We start from the raw sequence: 15329 nt of genomic DNA, 5'->3' as shown, positions 1-15329 counted from the left end.
TTTCGTCTTCAAATACTTTCAGTACACTTGCGTTTTTCCGGATCCGGAGTGTAATTCCGGCAAGTGGAGTACACGCCGGATCCGGACAACGCAAGTGTGAAAGAGGCCTTAGTCACAACCCTATCTCTACACCCCGGTCCTGCCCCACCCCCATATATAGATAGAATACCCTGTCTGGAATCTTGCTGCGGCGTCACCCAGCCTCCATCATTGTGGAGACCTTTACCACAAGCTTACGGGTCACGCACACGTCTGCATATTTCACCCCTAGGACATGACCGGTGCGCCCTGCCTGTACAGTCCTCCTAGCAGCATTCATCTACACAAACAGCGAAATCACCGCCACCGCAGCCGGTCCGGGAGCAGCATTGTGGGAAATGTAGTTTCCTAGTAGTTCCAGTGGAGAACTCCGCGGCTCTTCAGCCAATGACAACAGTCGTTTCATTCTTAAAATGGGCGGAGACTTCTCAGAGCCGTGATATGATTGGCTGGGTTAGTGGCCGCTGCGGGGGTGTACTGTAGCAGCGGGAAGTTGAACTGGAATTCAGTGGCATGGAAGGCGGGCTCGCAGGACTGCGGTGACATGGCGTCCGTACAGCCGCCACCTCTGTCTTCTCCAGCTGTTCCAGGCGCACTGGCGGCCACTCAGGTGTTTATATCCAATATACGGGACAGAAGGCAACATGGGGATATGTATGTAAGTGGTGTGGAGTAGAACTGGCTTAGTTGTCCCCAGCAACCAATCAGATTTCAACTTTCATTTTCCAAAGGAGCTGTGAAAAATGAAAGGTGGAATCTAATTGGTTGCTGGGGACAACTAAGCCAGTTCTACTTGACCCCAGTTTGATAAATGACCCCTGTGTGATGATTGTGCTGAGTCTCTGGGCAGCCACCAGGGAGGTTCTATCACATGTCAGTAGATCTTGGGCCACATTCACACCTGTGCCGGATTTTCTGTTTTTTCTGCTTTATTCTCGTAACGGAGAAAAGGAAAAAAAAATACGTCCTTGCCTGATCCATCATATGACGTTGACTGGCACCCAACATTGGGGCACATTTATCAAGCTTTGTCTTTAGCCTGGTGTGTTGGCTTCGTCTGTTGGTTGTTTGCGTAGAAAAAAACGACTGCTCTGGAGTGAAACAGAAATTAGACTGTTTTTGCAACTCAATCAGATGTAAAATAAGCCACTCATACATAAAAAGGCTAAAAAGAAAACATTAGTTTTCTAAAAAATCAAACCAGACAAAAGAGGCGCAAACCCCTCCCAACAGGAGCATTTTCAGTAGTATATGCGACTAAAAAAATAAGTCTAAGGGCTCGTGCAAGGGAACATATGTATTTTTCGGTCCACAAAACACAAATCTGCAAAAGAAAAAAGGGTGACGCCGTGTTACATCAGTGTTTGGCCTCATGCACTACGACGGGTTCCGGTTTTTCCAATGATCCATGTCCGTTTTTTCTTCCGTGGGTCTTCCTTGATTTTTGGAGGATCCACGGACATGAAGGAAAGTAAAAAAATAATCGTTTTGATGTCCGCTTGGCTGTGCGGACCAAACGGATCCGTCCTGACTTACAATGCAAGTCAATGGGGACGGATCCGTTTGACGTTGACACCAATATGGTGCAATTGCAAACGATCCGTCCCCCATTGACTTTCAATGTAAAGTCAGGAGTCCCTATTATAACCATCGGAACTGAGTTTTCTCCAATCCGATGGTATATTTAACTTGAAGCGTCCCCATCACCATGGGAATGCCTCTATGTTAGAATTTACCATCGGATTTGAGTTAGATCGTGAAACTCAGATCCGACAGTATATTCTAACACAGAGGCGTTCCATAGTGATGGGGACGCTTCAAGTTAGAATATACTACGAACTGTGTACATGACTCCCCCTGCTGCCTGGAGCACCCGATCTCTTACAGGGCTGTGATCCGCACAATTAACCCCTCAGGTGCAGACCCCCCTCCCTCCCCTGTATTACATTCATTGGTGGCCCGTGCGGCCTCACCCCCCCCCCCCCCCCCAGTTAAAATCACGTTCCCCATCATTGGTGACCAGGCGGCCTCACCTCTCCCCCCCCCCAGTTAAAATCACATTCCGAATCCCCCATCATTGGTGGCCAGTGCGGCCTCACCTCTCCCCCCCCCCCAGTTAAAATCACGTTCCCCCATTATTGGTGGCCGATCGGTAACCATGGCAACCAGGATGCTACTGCAGTCCTGGTTGCCATTGTTACTTAGCAATTTTTAGAAGCATTATACTTACCTGCGATGTCTGTGACCGCCGGGCGCTCCCCCTACTGGTAAGTGAAAGGTCTGTGCGGCGCATTGCCTATAGCACAGACCTGTCACTTACCAGTAGGAGGAGCGCCCGGCCGTCACAGACATCGCAGGTAAGTATAATGCTTCTAAAAATTGCTAAGTAACCATGGCAACCAGGACTGCAGTAGCGTCCTGGTTGCCATGGTTACCGATCGGAGCCCTAGCGATGAAACTGGGACTCCGATCGGAACTCTCCGCTGCCACCAATGATGGGGGAACATGATTTTAACTGGAGGGGGGGGGGGAGATGTGAGGCCGCACTGGCCACCAATGATGGGGATTTGGGAACGGATTTTAACTAGGGGGGGGGGGGGAGAGGTGAGGCCGCACTGGCCACACTAATGATGGGGGGTTGGATTTTAATTAGGGTGGGGGGGAGAGGGGAGGCCGCACTGGCCACCAATGAGTTAAATACAGGGGAGGGGGGTCTGCCCCCTTCTTCCTGGCAGCACCTGATCTCTTACAGGGGGCTATGATACGCACAATTAACCCCTCAGGTACGGCACCTGAGGTTTTTTTTTGAGAGCAGGAGCGCACGGCGTCATTGGTTGCTATGACGCCGTGCGCTTCATGCTGCAGTACAGTAATATATTCGTATGTACGGCGGCGACATGAAGCGCACAGCGTCAGAGCAACCAATGACGCAGTGCGCTCCTGCTCTCAGCCGTAATCCAGGCCGTGTTACCACGGACCGCTCACGGCCACGTGCATTCGGCCTTACGCTGATGTAACGCTCAGGATTTTTGTAGCGTTTTGCATAAATATTTTTTTTTGCTGCATTTTGTGATAAAAAAAAAAACGCCAGTTGCATGAAAGTTTGTGGGAAACATTAGGGTACGGCGACATTCCATATATTATGTTTTTGTGTCCCATTAAAATACATTATATGAAATTTTGCGTACACTAAGGACAATTGGGTGTTTTTTATTTATTTCTTCTACTGTACTTTTAGGTCAATTTGTTTGGGTCGGTTTTTTGTTTGTTTGTTTTTTTCATATTAACATTTTTTGGAATTTTTCTCCCATGACCTCCATTGGTTCTTCTGCTACTTCAAAAATAAACAGCCCTACAGAGGAAGTGACATTACCCGGGGGGGCAAATACTTTTCTCTAAAAAGCTGCTAGGCATGCAAAAAAACACTGATCACGCAGACACCAGTACCAAAACTTTGTGTAGGAACCCTAAAAGGGGGCATCAGGATAGAACAAGGGTCCCGATTCCCCCATTCCTCCTCACTGCTTGATGGCAGCAAAGAGGAGTTTGAATAAAGCAGCCATCAATTGCCGCTCTGCTGCCCTCAAAAGTCTATGGGACTGACTGCAGAGCACAGCACTCGGAGGCTTCCTTCAGTCCCATAGACTCTCATTGATGCAGCATTTTGCATTACTTTTTGCGGTGACAGATGGGGCTTTATTTTCATGCCATTTTTGTTTTTATTTTCTATAGAGGTGGAAAAAAGTCTGTTTTTCACCTTTTTAGTTATTTTTTTTAAATCGCATTTACGTTGTTTGATGTAAGGGGATTATAAAGTTTATTGCCCTCCCCCCCCCCCCTTTCCTGCTCACCCAGCTTCCCCCCGTGATCACACGATAGCTGGGAATGGAGAAGGAAGCCGCACTGCCCTGCTGCCTGATCTAGATACACCGCATACCAGCGAAGGACAAGGCCTCCCAAGGGTAGGTTCACACCCTCCGTATAACGGGCCTGTTCCAACAGAGGGCAGCCTGCCGGAGTTCACACGGATCCATCCTGGCTGGATACTTCTGTTCACCCCCGGAAACCATTGGTCATCAATATCTGAGGTACTTGAAGGGGTGTGAGCGCGCTGAGTGCCCCTTTGATTTAGAAATTGTTGGCGCTCTCACACAACAGTCTTATCTCTTGCCACAGCCATATGATAGATGAATTTAGGTTCCATTGAATAAACAATACATCGGTTTCGTGCTGTCTGGATAGGACTACAGGGTTGCATTTTATTTCCTTTGCATTTGTCATGCTTTAATTTTTTATACATTTTTTAATCTGGATTCCTTCCTTACAGACTTGGGACAGATAAATGTAAACTGGTTCGAGGAACTGACCAGAGAGGCCATACGTCTTCAGCCCAGGCTACATGAGGATGAGGAGAAGAGAGGAGGCTGGCAGGATACCAGTCTCTTCAAGACCCCGCAGCACAAGCGGTCTCTCTGCAGCCAGTTAGAGTCCACCCCGTCTATTTTCAGAGAGCAGAGTTTATGCTCCCCCCTGTTCCTGTCACCGACAAAAGATCATGAGAAAAGTCACGTCTCAGCGGGTAAGTTTTTCTACTACTGTTGGCAATAAAACAAACCAGCATTTACAGGTAAAAGGTTGCACCCACCCACATGAAAAATTTTAATAAAAAGTCGTACGTTCCCCAAAAATGGTACCAATAAAAACTGCAGTTTGCCCTGCAAAAAAACTAACCCTCATACAGCTATTGCTACGTGCACACAACCGTTGTGTATTTTTTGCAGTACGCAAAACACGGATGGCGTCCGTGTGCGTTCCGCAATTTGCGGAACAGCACGGACAGCCATTAATATAACTGCCTAATCTTGTCCGCCAAAACGGACAAGAATAGGACAGGTTATTTTTTATTTTTGGACGGATCAAAGAACGGAGCAACGGATGCCGACAGCACACGGAGTGCTGTCCGCATCTTTTGCGGCCCCATTGAAGTGAATGGGTCCTCATCCAAGCCACAAATACTGCGGCTCGGATGCGGACCAGAACAACGGTCGTGTGCATGGGGCCTATGTAGACGGATATGTAAAAAAGCTATGGCTGTCAGATGAAAAGATTTTTTTTTTTCTATTTAAAATAGTGAAACAAAATAAAACTATACAAAGTTGGTATCCCCGTAATCATACAGAATAAGGACGTCACGTCGTTTATAGTGTATAGTGAACGCTGTAATATCAAACCTCCAAAATCATTGCGGATTTATTTTTTTCCTGTTTTTCAATACAAGGCATGGTAAATTAAATGGTGCCATTAAAAATACAAAACAGAATAAGCTCTCATAAGGGTATGTAAATGAAAAATGTTAAATTGAAAAAAGTCATGGCTCTTGGAAGGTGGGGAGGAAAAATCAAACATTCAAATGAAAATGGGAATAATGTGTGTATTTATTTATAGATTGATTGATTGTTTTTTTGTTTTTGTTTTTTTTCTCCCCCCCCCCCAGAATTATTTTTCAGAAATGTTTTGGCGACAGAGCTGAGCCCGGATACTTCTGCAATACCACCTAATGAAACCTTTGGCACTTCAAGTAGATATTTAGCTGACAGGTAAGATATGGACTTTTATTTAGCTAGCCGTGTGGCTGCTTGCCTGCGATTATACATACAGTTGCAAGAAAAAGTATGTGAACCCTTTGGAATGATATGGATTTCTGCACAAATTGGTCATAAAATGTGATCTGATCTTCATCTAAATCACAACAATAGACAATCACAGTCTGCTTAAACTAATAACACACAAAGAATTAAATGTTACCAGGTTTTTATTGAACACACCATGTAAACATTCACAGTGCAGGTGGAAAAAGTATGTGAACCCCTAGACCAGTGGTGGCGAACCTATGGCACGGGTGCCAGAGTCGGCACTCAGAGCCCTCTCTGTGGGCACTTTCACCCTGGAAAAAGTCTATGGTGTACCAATATGCCTTAGAGTTTTCCTGCCAATCATCAGCGCAGGGCGCACTATGAACAGCACAGGCAGCGCATTGAGTGTAGGCAGGAAATTATAGCTAAATGATAAATTACATTGAAGATATACTATATTGGTATTCATTGCCATTGCAGTCTTGGCACTTTGCGATAAATAAGTGGGTGGTAGGGTTGCAGTTTGGGCACTCTGTCTCTAAAAGGTTCGCCATCACTGCCCTAGACTAATGACATCTCTAAGAGCTAATTGGAGTGAGGTGTCAGACAACTGCAGTCCAGTCAATGAGATGAGATTGGAGGTGTTGGTTACAGCTGCCCTATAAAAAACACACACCAGTTCTGGGTTTGCTTTTCACAAGAAGTATTGCCTGATGTGAATGATGCCTCGCACAAAAGAGCTCTCAGCAGACCTAAGATTAAGAATTGTTGACTTGCATAAAGCTGGAAAGGGTTATAAAAGTATCTCCAAAAGCCTTGCTGTTCATCAGTCCACGGTAAGACAAATTGTCTATAAATGGAGAAAGTTCAGCACTGCTGCTACTCTCCTAGGAGTGGCCATCCTGTAAAGATGACTGCAAGAGCACAGTGCAGACTGCTCAGTGAGGTGAAGAAGAATCCTAGAGTGTCAGCTAAAGACTTACAAAAGTTATTGGCATATGCTAACATCCCTGTTAGCGAATCTACGATACGTAAAACACTAAACAAGAATGGATTTCATGGGAGGATACCACAGAGGAAGCCACTGCTGTCCAAAAAAAACCCATTGCTGTACGTTTACAGTTTGCACCTGGATGTTCCACAGCAGTACTGGCGAAATATTCTGTGGACAGATGAAACCAAAGTTGAGTTGTTTGGAAGAAATACACCACACTATGTGTGGAGAAAAAGAGGCACAGCACAACATCAAAACCTCATCCCAACTGTGAAGTATGGTGGTGGGGGCATCATGGTTTGGGGCTGCTTTGCTGCGTCAGGGCCTGTACGGATTTCTATCATCGAAGGAAAAATGAATTCCCAAGTTTATCAAGACATTTTGCAGGAGAACTTAAGGCCATCTGTCCACCAGCTGAAGCTCAACAGAAGATGGGTGTTGCAACAGACAACGACCCAAAGCATAGAAGTAAATCAACAACAGAATGGCTTAAACAGAAGAAAATAGCCTTCTGGAGTGGCCCAGTCAGAGTCCTGACCTCAACCCGATTGAGATGCTGTGGCATGACCTCAAGAAAGCGATTCACACCAGACATCCCAAAAATATTGCTGAACTGAAACAGGTTCTGTAAAGAGGAATGGTCAAGAATTACTCCTGACCGTTGTGCACGTCTGATCTGCAACTACAGGAAACTTTTGGCTAAAGTTATTGCTGCCAAAGGAGTTCAACCAGTTATTAAATCCAAGGGTTCACATACTTTTTCCACCTGCACTGTGAATGTTTACATGGTGTGTTCAATAAAAACATGGTAACATTTAATTCTTTGTGTGTTATTAGTTTAAGCCGACTGTGATTGTCTATTGTTGTGACTTAGATGAAGATCAGATCACATGTTATTGACCAATTTGTGCAGAAATCCATATCATTCCAAAGGGTTCACATACTTTTTCTTGCAACTGTATTTACTGGTCCTTAACTCCGTAAATTTCTTGTGTATGAATGGTACAATCAGCAGAGCAGAATTCCCATATCCAGTACATTTTGTGAGATCGGCCAATCACTGTCCTCTTAATTATGATTTCAGCCCTGTTGTCATGAAGCAGTTGTTTAAGGCCCCCTTTGGGGATGGAAAATACCTGCACACAACGCCGCGGCAAGATCGAAAGTTTGGTAAGTAGTAAATGTGTTTATCTTGGCAACAAAATACAATGGGTGCACATTTGTAACGAGCTACAAAAGAATGGCGCACGGGCTGAATGCCTCAATGTCTCCGCTAAGTGCTCAGTGTAGAAACTTTTATTTCTTTCAGATATGTCTGATAGTTTATTGTGCACACCTCAGTTAATCAGGGTAAGTACATACCTTACACCTACTTTTGTTTTTCTTCAGTTAAAGGGGTTGTCTCATGACAGGAACCTCTGTCCAATTGCCCTATTAGGGTCCATTCACACGTCCGTAGAATGGGTCCGCATCCGTTCCGTAATTATCTGGAACGGGCGCGGACCCATTCATTCTCTATGGGGCCGGAAGAGATGTGGAAAGTACACTATGTGCTTTCCGCATCTGCATTTCCGGAGCGCGCCCCGATCTTCTGGTCCGCAGCTCTGCGAGAAAATAGAGCTTGTCCTATTCTTGTCCGCAATTGCGGACAAGAATAGGCATTTCTTTGGGGGTGCCGGCCGGGTGTATTCCGATTCCGCAATGCACTATGGACGTCTGAATGGAGCCTTAAGGTATGTTCACACCACAGGTTTTGAAAATTCACCTACAAAATTCCTACATTTTTTTTTTTTTTTCGTGTCGTTTTTGATGCATTTATTTACCTGTTTTTTCTAACCAAAGGGTGTTTAATTTGGTACAAAACTGCATTTTCTGCTTGGGTTTTTTTTGTGTACACAGAAACTGTACATAGAAATGCTTTGAGATTTTTTTTTTTTTTACGCTTCTCATTCATTTCAATGGGAGATTCAGAACAGAGTCTTCCGCAAGATAGCTGCTGCTGCTTTTTTCCATATGCAAAAAAAAAAAAAAAAAGCAAGTGAGTGCTGCTTCCCATTGAATTGAATGGTAGGCTGTTTCAAGGCATTGTGGAACTGATTTTGGTGCAGAAACGCTCAAATCAGCTCCAAAACAAACCTGTGGGAACTGGACCTTAGGGCATAAGGTCAGCTTGGGACTCTCCTCCCTGAGCCAAAACACTGAGAGCTGCTTTGGTAGATTTGGGAAAAAATATGATTGGCATGTGGATCTGCGGATGTGAGTTGATCCAGCCCCATAGACTTTGAATGAAGCGTCATTGCGCATGAGCAGCACAGCCGCTCTTCCAAAAACCTGCTCAGAAGCCACTGGGGACTCGGACCCTATTAGTGATTAGTGTTGAGCGAAGCGAGCTTTGGCTCCGAAGTACTAGTTGGATCAGAAGCCGAGTTCGGTTTCAAGTTTTGAAGTGCCTTTCCACTTTAAAAATCAATTACGGAAGTTATTCAACAAAGTCACGCGCGACTTCGCAAATAACTAACTTCGGCTCATCGAGCCCATACATTCTAATACTGTACGGAGACTGAACCCCATACAGTATTATTCTGAAGTTTTGAACAAAGCGACTTCGGGTGAAGCTTCTGAAGCTCGCTTCGCTCAACACTACTAGTGATCATCGCGGCTCACAATGGTGGGGCCCCCATCGATCAGATATTTACCACCTTTCCTGTGGAGACATGAGAAATGTCTTTTCTGGGACAACCCCTTTAACTGTCATTGATTATTGTAAATAGTTTTGTAAAGTTTCTTCTGTTTTCTCATTGTCCACAAACCCTTTTGAACTTTATTTCTCATTTACAAGGAGTTTTCAATTAAAATATTTGTAATCACTTCCTAAAGGCTACGACCGCTGCAGCGTTTATGCACGGGTATTTTACTGAGGTTCAAAATGCCATTGACATGTTGCGGATTTCTAAATACACACAACAGGTCAATTTCAGCATGGAAAAAAGCAAATTTGTCAGATCTCATTCACTTTGCCTGTACAGTATTAGGCTACATGCACACGAACGTTGCTTGTTTCCATGTCCGTTCCGTTTTTTGTGCGGGTAGGATGCGGACCCATTAATTTTTATTTTTTTTCCTATTTTTTTTATTTATTACTTAAAGGGAACCTGTCACCAGGATTTTGTGTATAGAGCTGAGGACATGGGTTGCTAGATGGCCGCTAGCACATCCGCAATACCCAGTCCCCATAGCTCTGTGTGCTTTTATTGTGGAAAAAAAACCATTTGATACATATGCAAATTAACATAAGAGTCATATCTTACTCGTGTGACCAGAGAAGAGTCATATTTTCAAGCTCTGACTCATCTCAGGGTAATTTGCATATGTATCAAATCGTTTTTTTTACACAATAAAAGCACACAGAGCTATGGGGACTGGGTATTGTGGATGTACTAGCGGCCATCTAGCAACCCATGTCCTCAGCTCTATACCCAAAATCCCGGTGACAGGTTCCCTTTAAAGGGGTTGTCCCTCCTTTTTCCAGTTATGGTGGAAAAAAAAGATATAGCACTGTAAATCTGATGGTCAGCGATATATAACCAAGATAGATATTTTTTTTTTGCCTAAAACTTGCTTATTTCCTCATTTCCCTGGTTCTCTTCTGGCCCTTTGTTTACATGCAATAAAAACAATCTCTGCCCCTCCCCCTGCTCTGCTAAGGGAGTGAACACAAGTGCTGCCCTGAGTGACATGTCTGCCTGCTGGGAGACTCAGCAGCATGTTGTATGTATACAGGGTGGGCCATTTATATGGATACACCTTAATAAAATGGGAATGGTTGGTGATATTAACTTCCTGTTTGTGGCACATTAGTATATGTGAGGGGGGGAAAGTTTTCTAGATGGGTGGTGACCATGGCGGCCATTTTGAATCCAACCTTTGTTTTTTCAATAGGAAGAGGGTCATGTGACACATCAAACTTATTGGGAATTTCACAAGAAAAACAATGGTGTGCTTGGTTTTAACGTAACTTTATTCTTTCATGAGTTATTTACAAGTTTCTCTTTGTTTACAGCCATTGACATGTCGCCGGGGTTAACACGTGAGGAGCGGATAGAAATTGTGTTGATGTCTGGTGAACGCAGTAACCGGGTCATTGCAGCAGATTTCAATGCAAGACACCCAACGAGACCACCCATCTTCCATACTACAGTTAGCAAACTGCTTGCTAAGTTTCATGAAACTGGTTCAGTGTTGGATTTGCCAAAATGTGGACGCATGAAATCTGTCTCTAATGAAGAAACATCAGTGGCTGTCCTAGCTTCATTCAGCAAGAGCCCACAGCATAGCACTCGCCGCATGTCACTGGAGAGTGGCATTAGTCGAACATCCCTTCGGCGGATATTAGCTACTCACAAATGGCACCCTTACAAACTCCAGCTACTGCAGCATCTCAACGAGGATGACCCAGATCGGCGCACTGAATTTGCAGAATGGGCAAAACAAAAATTGGAACAGGACCCTCAGTTTACGCAGAAGATTTTGTTCAGTGATGAGGCAAACTTTTATGTGAATGGTGAAGTTAACAAACAAAACCACCGCTATTGGTCTGACACTAACCCACATTGGATAGATCCCTCCAAGACTGTTGGAACAAAAAAATTGATGGTATGGTGTGGTATATGGGGTACAAAGATAGTGGAGCCATTCTTCATCAATGGAAACCTCAAGGCCACTGGATATGCGAAATTGCTACATGATGATGTGTTTCCCTCTTTATGCACTGAAGCTGGCACGTTCCCTGAGTTTTTCCAGCAAGATGGTGCTCCACCACATTATGGGTGTCAGGTCCGAGCATTCCTATATGAACAGTGTCTTGGAAAGTGGATTGGTCGTCGTGGGCCAGTTGAATGGCCCCCAAGGTCTCCCGATCTGACCCCCTTAGACTTTTATCTTTGGGGTCATCTGAAGGCAATTGTCTATGCTGTGAAGATACGAGATGTGCAGCACCTGACATTACGGATACTGGAAGCCTGTGCTAGCATTTCTCCTGCGGTGTTGCTATCAGTGTGTGAAGAGTGGGAGAAGAGGGTTGCATTGACAATCCAACACAATGGGCAGCACATTGAACATATTTTATAAGTGGTCAGAAACTTGTAAATAACTCATGAAAGAATAAAGTTACGTTAAAACCAAGCACACCATTGTTTTTCTTGTGAATTCCCAATAAGTTTGATGTGTCACATGACCCTCTTCCTATTGAAAAAAACAATTTTAAATGGCCGCCATGGTCACTACCCATCTTGAAAAGTTTCCCCCCTCACATATACTAATGTGCCACAAACAGGAAGTTAATATCACCAACCATTCCCATTTTATTAAGGTGTATCCATATAAATGGCCCACCCTGTAGAACTACAAGTCCTAGCTGTACAATGACACTGCTAATACACACAGGATCTTACCCCCACCTGCAATGCTCTGCAGAACTTCTCTTTCAGCTCCTGTGCCCAGCAATTGTCTCCTCACTGCCTGCAGCTACACAGTAAAAACTTCAGCCCTAAATCTGTGCAGCTGAAGGGGTTAAGAATCCTGGGAGAGAGCAATAAGCAGCAGCCAGCAGTGCAGGGGGCGTGGCCAGCACAGTCTCCTGTACAGATCTCTCAGGTTTGTGCAGGAACATTATCAGAGCAGGGAGAGAAGCTGACATCACAGGTCATGTGACCCTCAGTGAAATCTGAGAAACCAGCCACCGGAGATAAAGTGAGTTAATTGGAAAGCTGTTACATTTGCCTAGTTAGAAACAGCAGGGGTCTGGCTAACGGGAACAGCCGGTCCTCTGCAGCTGATTGGGCTTGCGTAGCTCCTGCACCCGCCTGATCAGCGTGCCGTAGTACTACGGCGCTGGTCGGGAAGTCACTTCCCGCTGCGCCGTGCGATTACGGCACTGGTCGGAAGGGGTTAAACATCCAAACTGCACCAAAAACATTGATGCACAATAGCATGTTTTGCTGCAGATCTCACTCAAAGGGAGAAATCCATAGCTAAAACCCCAAACATACTGCGGATCTTAAAATCTGCATGGCAGGTCAATTTATTTGCTTCATCTTTTATTTGTTTCATCTCATACACTTTGCTGGTACTTTACTACACTGCAGTTTTTCCACATGGGAATCCGCACTGAAAAACTATGCATATTCAAAACGTGCAGGTGTCCTAAGGATGTTTTTTTCCTAGTCTATAGGATTTAAAGGCCCTTTATCAGCAGATTTGTCCCTATGACACCGGCTGACCTGTTACATGTGCACTTGGCAGCTGAAGGCATCTGTGTTGGTCCCATATTCATATGTGCCCACATTGCTGAGGAAAATTATGTTTTATTATATGTAAATGAGCCTGTAGGAGCAATGCGCTCAGCTCTCTCTGCAATGGTAACGACCCCGTTGCTCCTAGAGGCTCATTTGCATAGATTCAAACTTCATTTTTCTCAGCAATGCGGACACATATGAACATGGGACCAACACAGATGTCTTCAGCTGCCAAGTGCACATGTAACAGGTCAGCCTGTGTCATAAGTACAAATCTGCTGAAAGATGCCCTTTAACCTCTTGCGGACACAGGGTGTACGGGTACGCCCTGATGTCCGAGTCCTTAAGGACCCTGTGTATTTCTGATCACCGGCGGGCGGTGATCGGAACAGAGTGCCTGCTGAAATCATTCAGCAGGCACCCTGTGACAATGCAGAGGGGGGGTCCTGTGACCCTCTGCCCCCCTCCCCCGTATTGGCGATCGCTGCAAACCGCAGGTCAATTCAGACCTGCGGTTTGCAGCGTTTACTGGTCATTCCTGCAGCGATTGTGGAAGCCATCGGGTCCCCGTGCTGCTGTAATGGGGACCCGATGGCATGGAAGGCAGCGCAATGCCTTCCTTAGGCATCGTGGCTGCCTTCCGGTGGAGAGCCTGTGAGATCCAGCCCCCAGCGTCCTTTTCCCAAAATAAAGTTAAAAAAAGAAAAGTAGACATATTAGTTATCGCGCGTCCGTATCGACCGACTCTATAAACATATCACATGACCTAACCCCTCAGATTTAAACTGTCAAAAAAATTAAATAACTGCTAAATAAACCATTTTTTTGTCACCTTACATCACTAAAAGTGCAACACCAAGCGATCAAAAAGGCGTATGCCCCCCAAAATAGTGCCAATCTAACCATCACCTCATCCCGGGAAAAATGAGCCCATACCTAAGACAATCGCCTAAAAAAAACTATGGCGCTCAGACTAAAACATGATTTTATTTTTTATGCTTTTTTATGTTAAACGTAAAAAAAAATAAAAAAAAGTATACATATTAGGCATCGCCGCGTCCGTAAGAACCTGCTCTATAAAAATACCACATGACCTAACCCCTCAGGTGACACCGTTAAAAAAAAAAAAAAAAAAAACTGTCAAAAAAGCCATTTTTTGTCACCTTACATCACAAAAAGTGCAATTGCAAGCGATCAAAAAGGCGTATGCCCCCTAAAATAGTACTAATCTAACCGTCATCTCATCCCGCAAATACTGAGCCCCTACCTAAGACAATCGCCCAAAAAATAAAAAGCTATGGCTCTCAGACTATGGAGACACTAAAATGATTTTTTTTGTGTCAAAAGCGATATTATTGTGTAAAACTTAAATAAATAAAAAAAGTAAACATATTAGGTATCCCTGTGTCAGTAAGAACCTGCTCTATAAAAATAGCACATGATCTAACCTGTCAGATGAACGTTGTAAATAATAAAAACGGTGCCAAAACAGCTATTTTTAGGCAAATTTTCAATTTTAATTAATTTTTTCCAGTAACAAAGCAAGGGTTAACAGCCAAACAAAACTCAATATTTATTGCCCTGATTTTGTTGTTTACATAAACGCCCCATATGTGGTTGTAAACTGCTGTATGGCCACACGGCAGGGCACAGAAGGAAAGGAATGCCATACGGTTTTTGGAAGGCAGTTTTTGCTGGACTGGTTTTTTGACACCATGTCCCATTTAAAGCCCCCCCCGATGCACCCCTAGAGTAGAAACTCCAAAAAAGTGACCCCATTTTAGAAACTACACCCCTCAAGGTATTTAAAACCGATTTTACAAACTTTGTTAACCCTTTAGGTGTTCCACAAGAGTTAATGGCAAATGGAGATAAAATTTCAGAATTTCTATTTTTTGTTACTTTGCCTCACAAAAAGTGTAATATAGAGCAACCAAAAATCATACATACCCTAAAATAGTACCAAAAAAAACTGTCACCTTTCCAAAATGGGTCACTTTTATGGAGTTTCTACTCTAGGGGTGCATCAGGGGGGCTTCAAATGGGACATGGTGTCAAAAAACCAGTCCAACAAAATCTGCCTTCCAAAAACCATATGGCGTTCCTTTACTTCTGCGCCCTGCCATGTGCCCGTACAGCAGTTTATGACCACATATGGGGTGTTTATGTAAACTACAGAATCATGGCAATAAATATTAAGTTTTGTTTGGCTGTTAACCCTTGCTTTGTTAGCGGAAAAAAAATGATTAAAATGGAAAATCTGCCAAAAAAGTGAAATTCTGAAATTTCATCTCACTTTTCCATTAATTCATGTGGAACACCTAAAGGGTTAACAACGTTTCTAAAACCAGTTTTGAATACCTTGAGGGG

General features: G+C 44.2%; 1 protein-coding gene across 1 annotated transcript in view; it reads left to right on the top strand.

Moving 5' to 3' along the window:
- Positions 1-582: 582 nt before the first annotated feature.
- The window catches only part of BRCA2 (BRCA2 DNA repair associated), a gene marked incomplete at its 5' end in the record, with an annotated part of 74771 nt that continues 60024 nt past the window's right edge, over positions 583-15329 (top strand). Inside the window, 5 exons of the mRNA XM_040422440.1 lie at positions 583-649; positions 4367-4618; positions 5534-5636; positions 7751-7836; positions 7976-8016. Of these exons, the coding sequence (XP_040278374.1) occupies positions 583-649; positions 4367-4618; positions 5534-5636; positions 7751-7836; positions 7976-8016 (549 nt within the window). The remainder of the gene's footprint in view (positions 650-4366; positions 4619-5533; positions 5637-7750; positions 7837-7975; positions 8017-15329) is intronic.

This window comes from Bufo bufo, chromosome 3 (assembly GCF_905171765.1).
Source record: "Bufo bufo chromosome 3, aBufBuf1.1, whole genome shotgun sequence".
NCBI lineage: Eukaryota > Metazoa > Chordata > Amphibia > Anura > Bufonidae > Bufo > Bufo bufo.
Note: the sequence above shows the minus strand (reverse complement) of the source record. Positions and strands in the feature narration are given on the sequence as shown.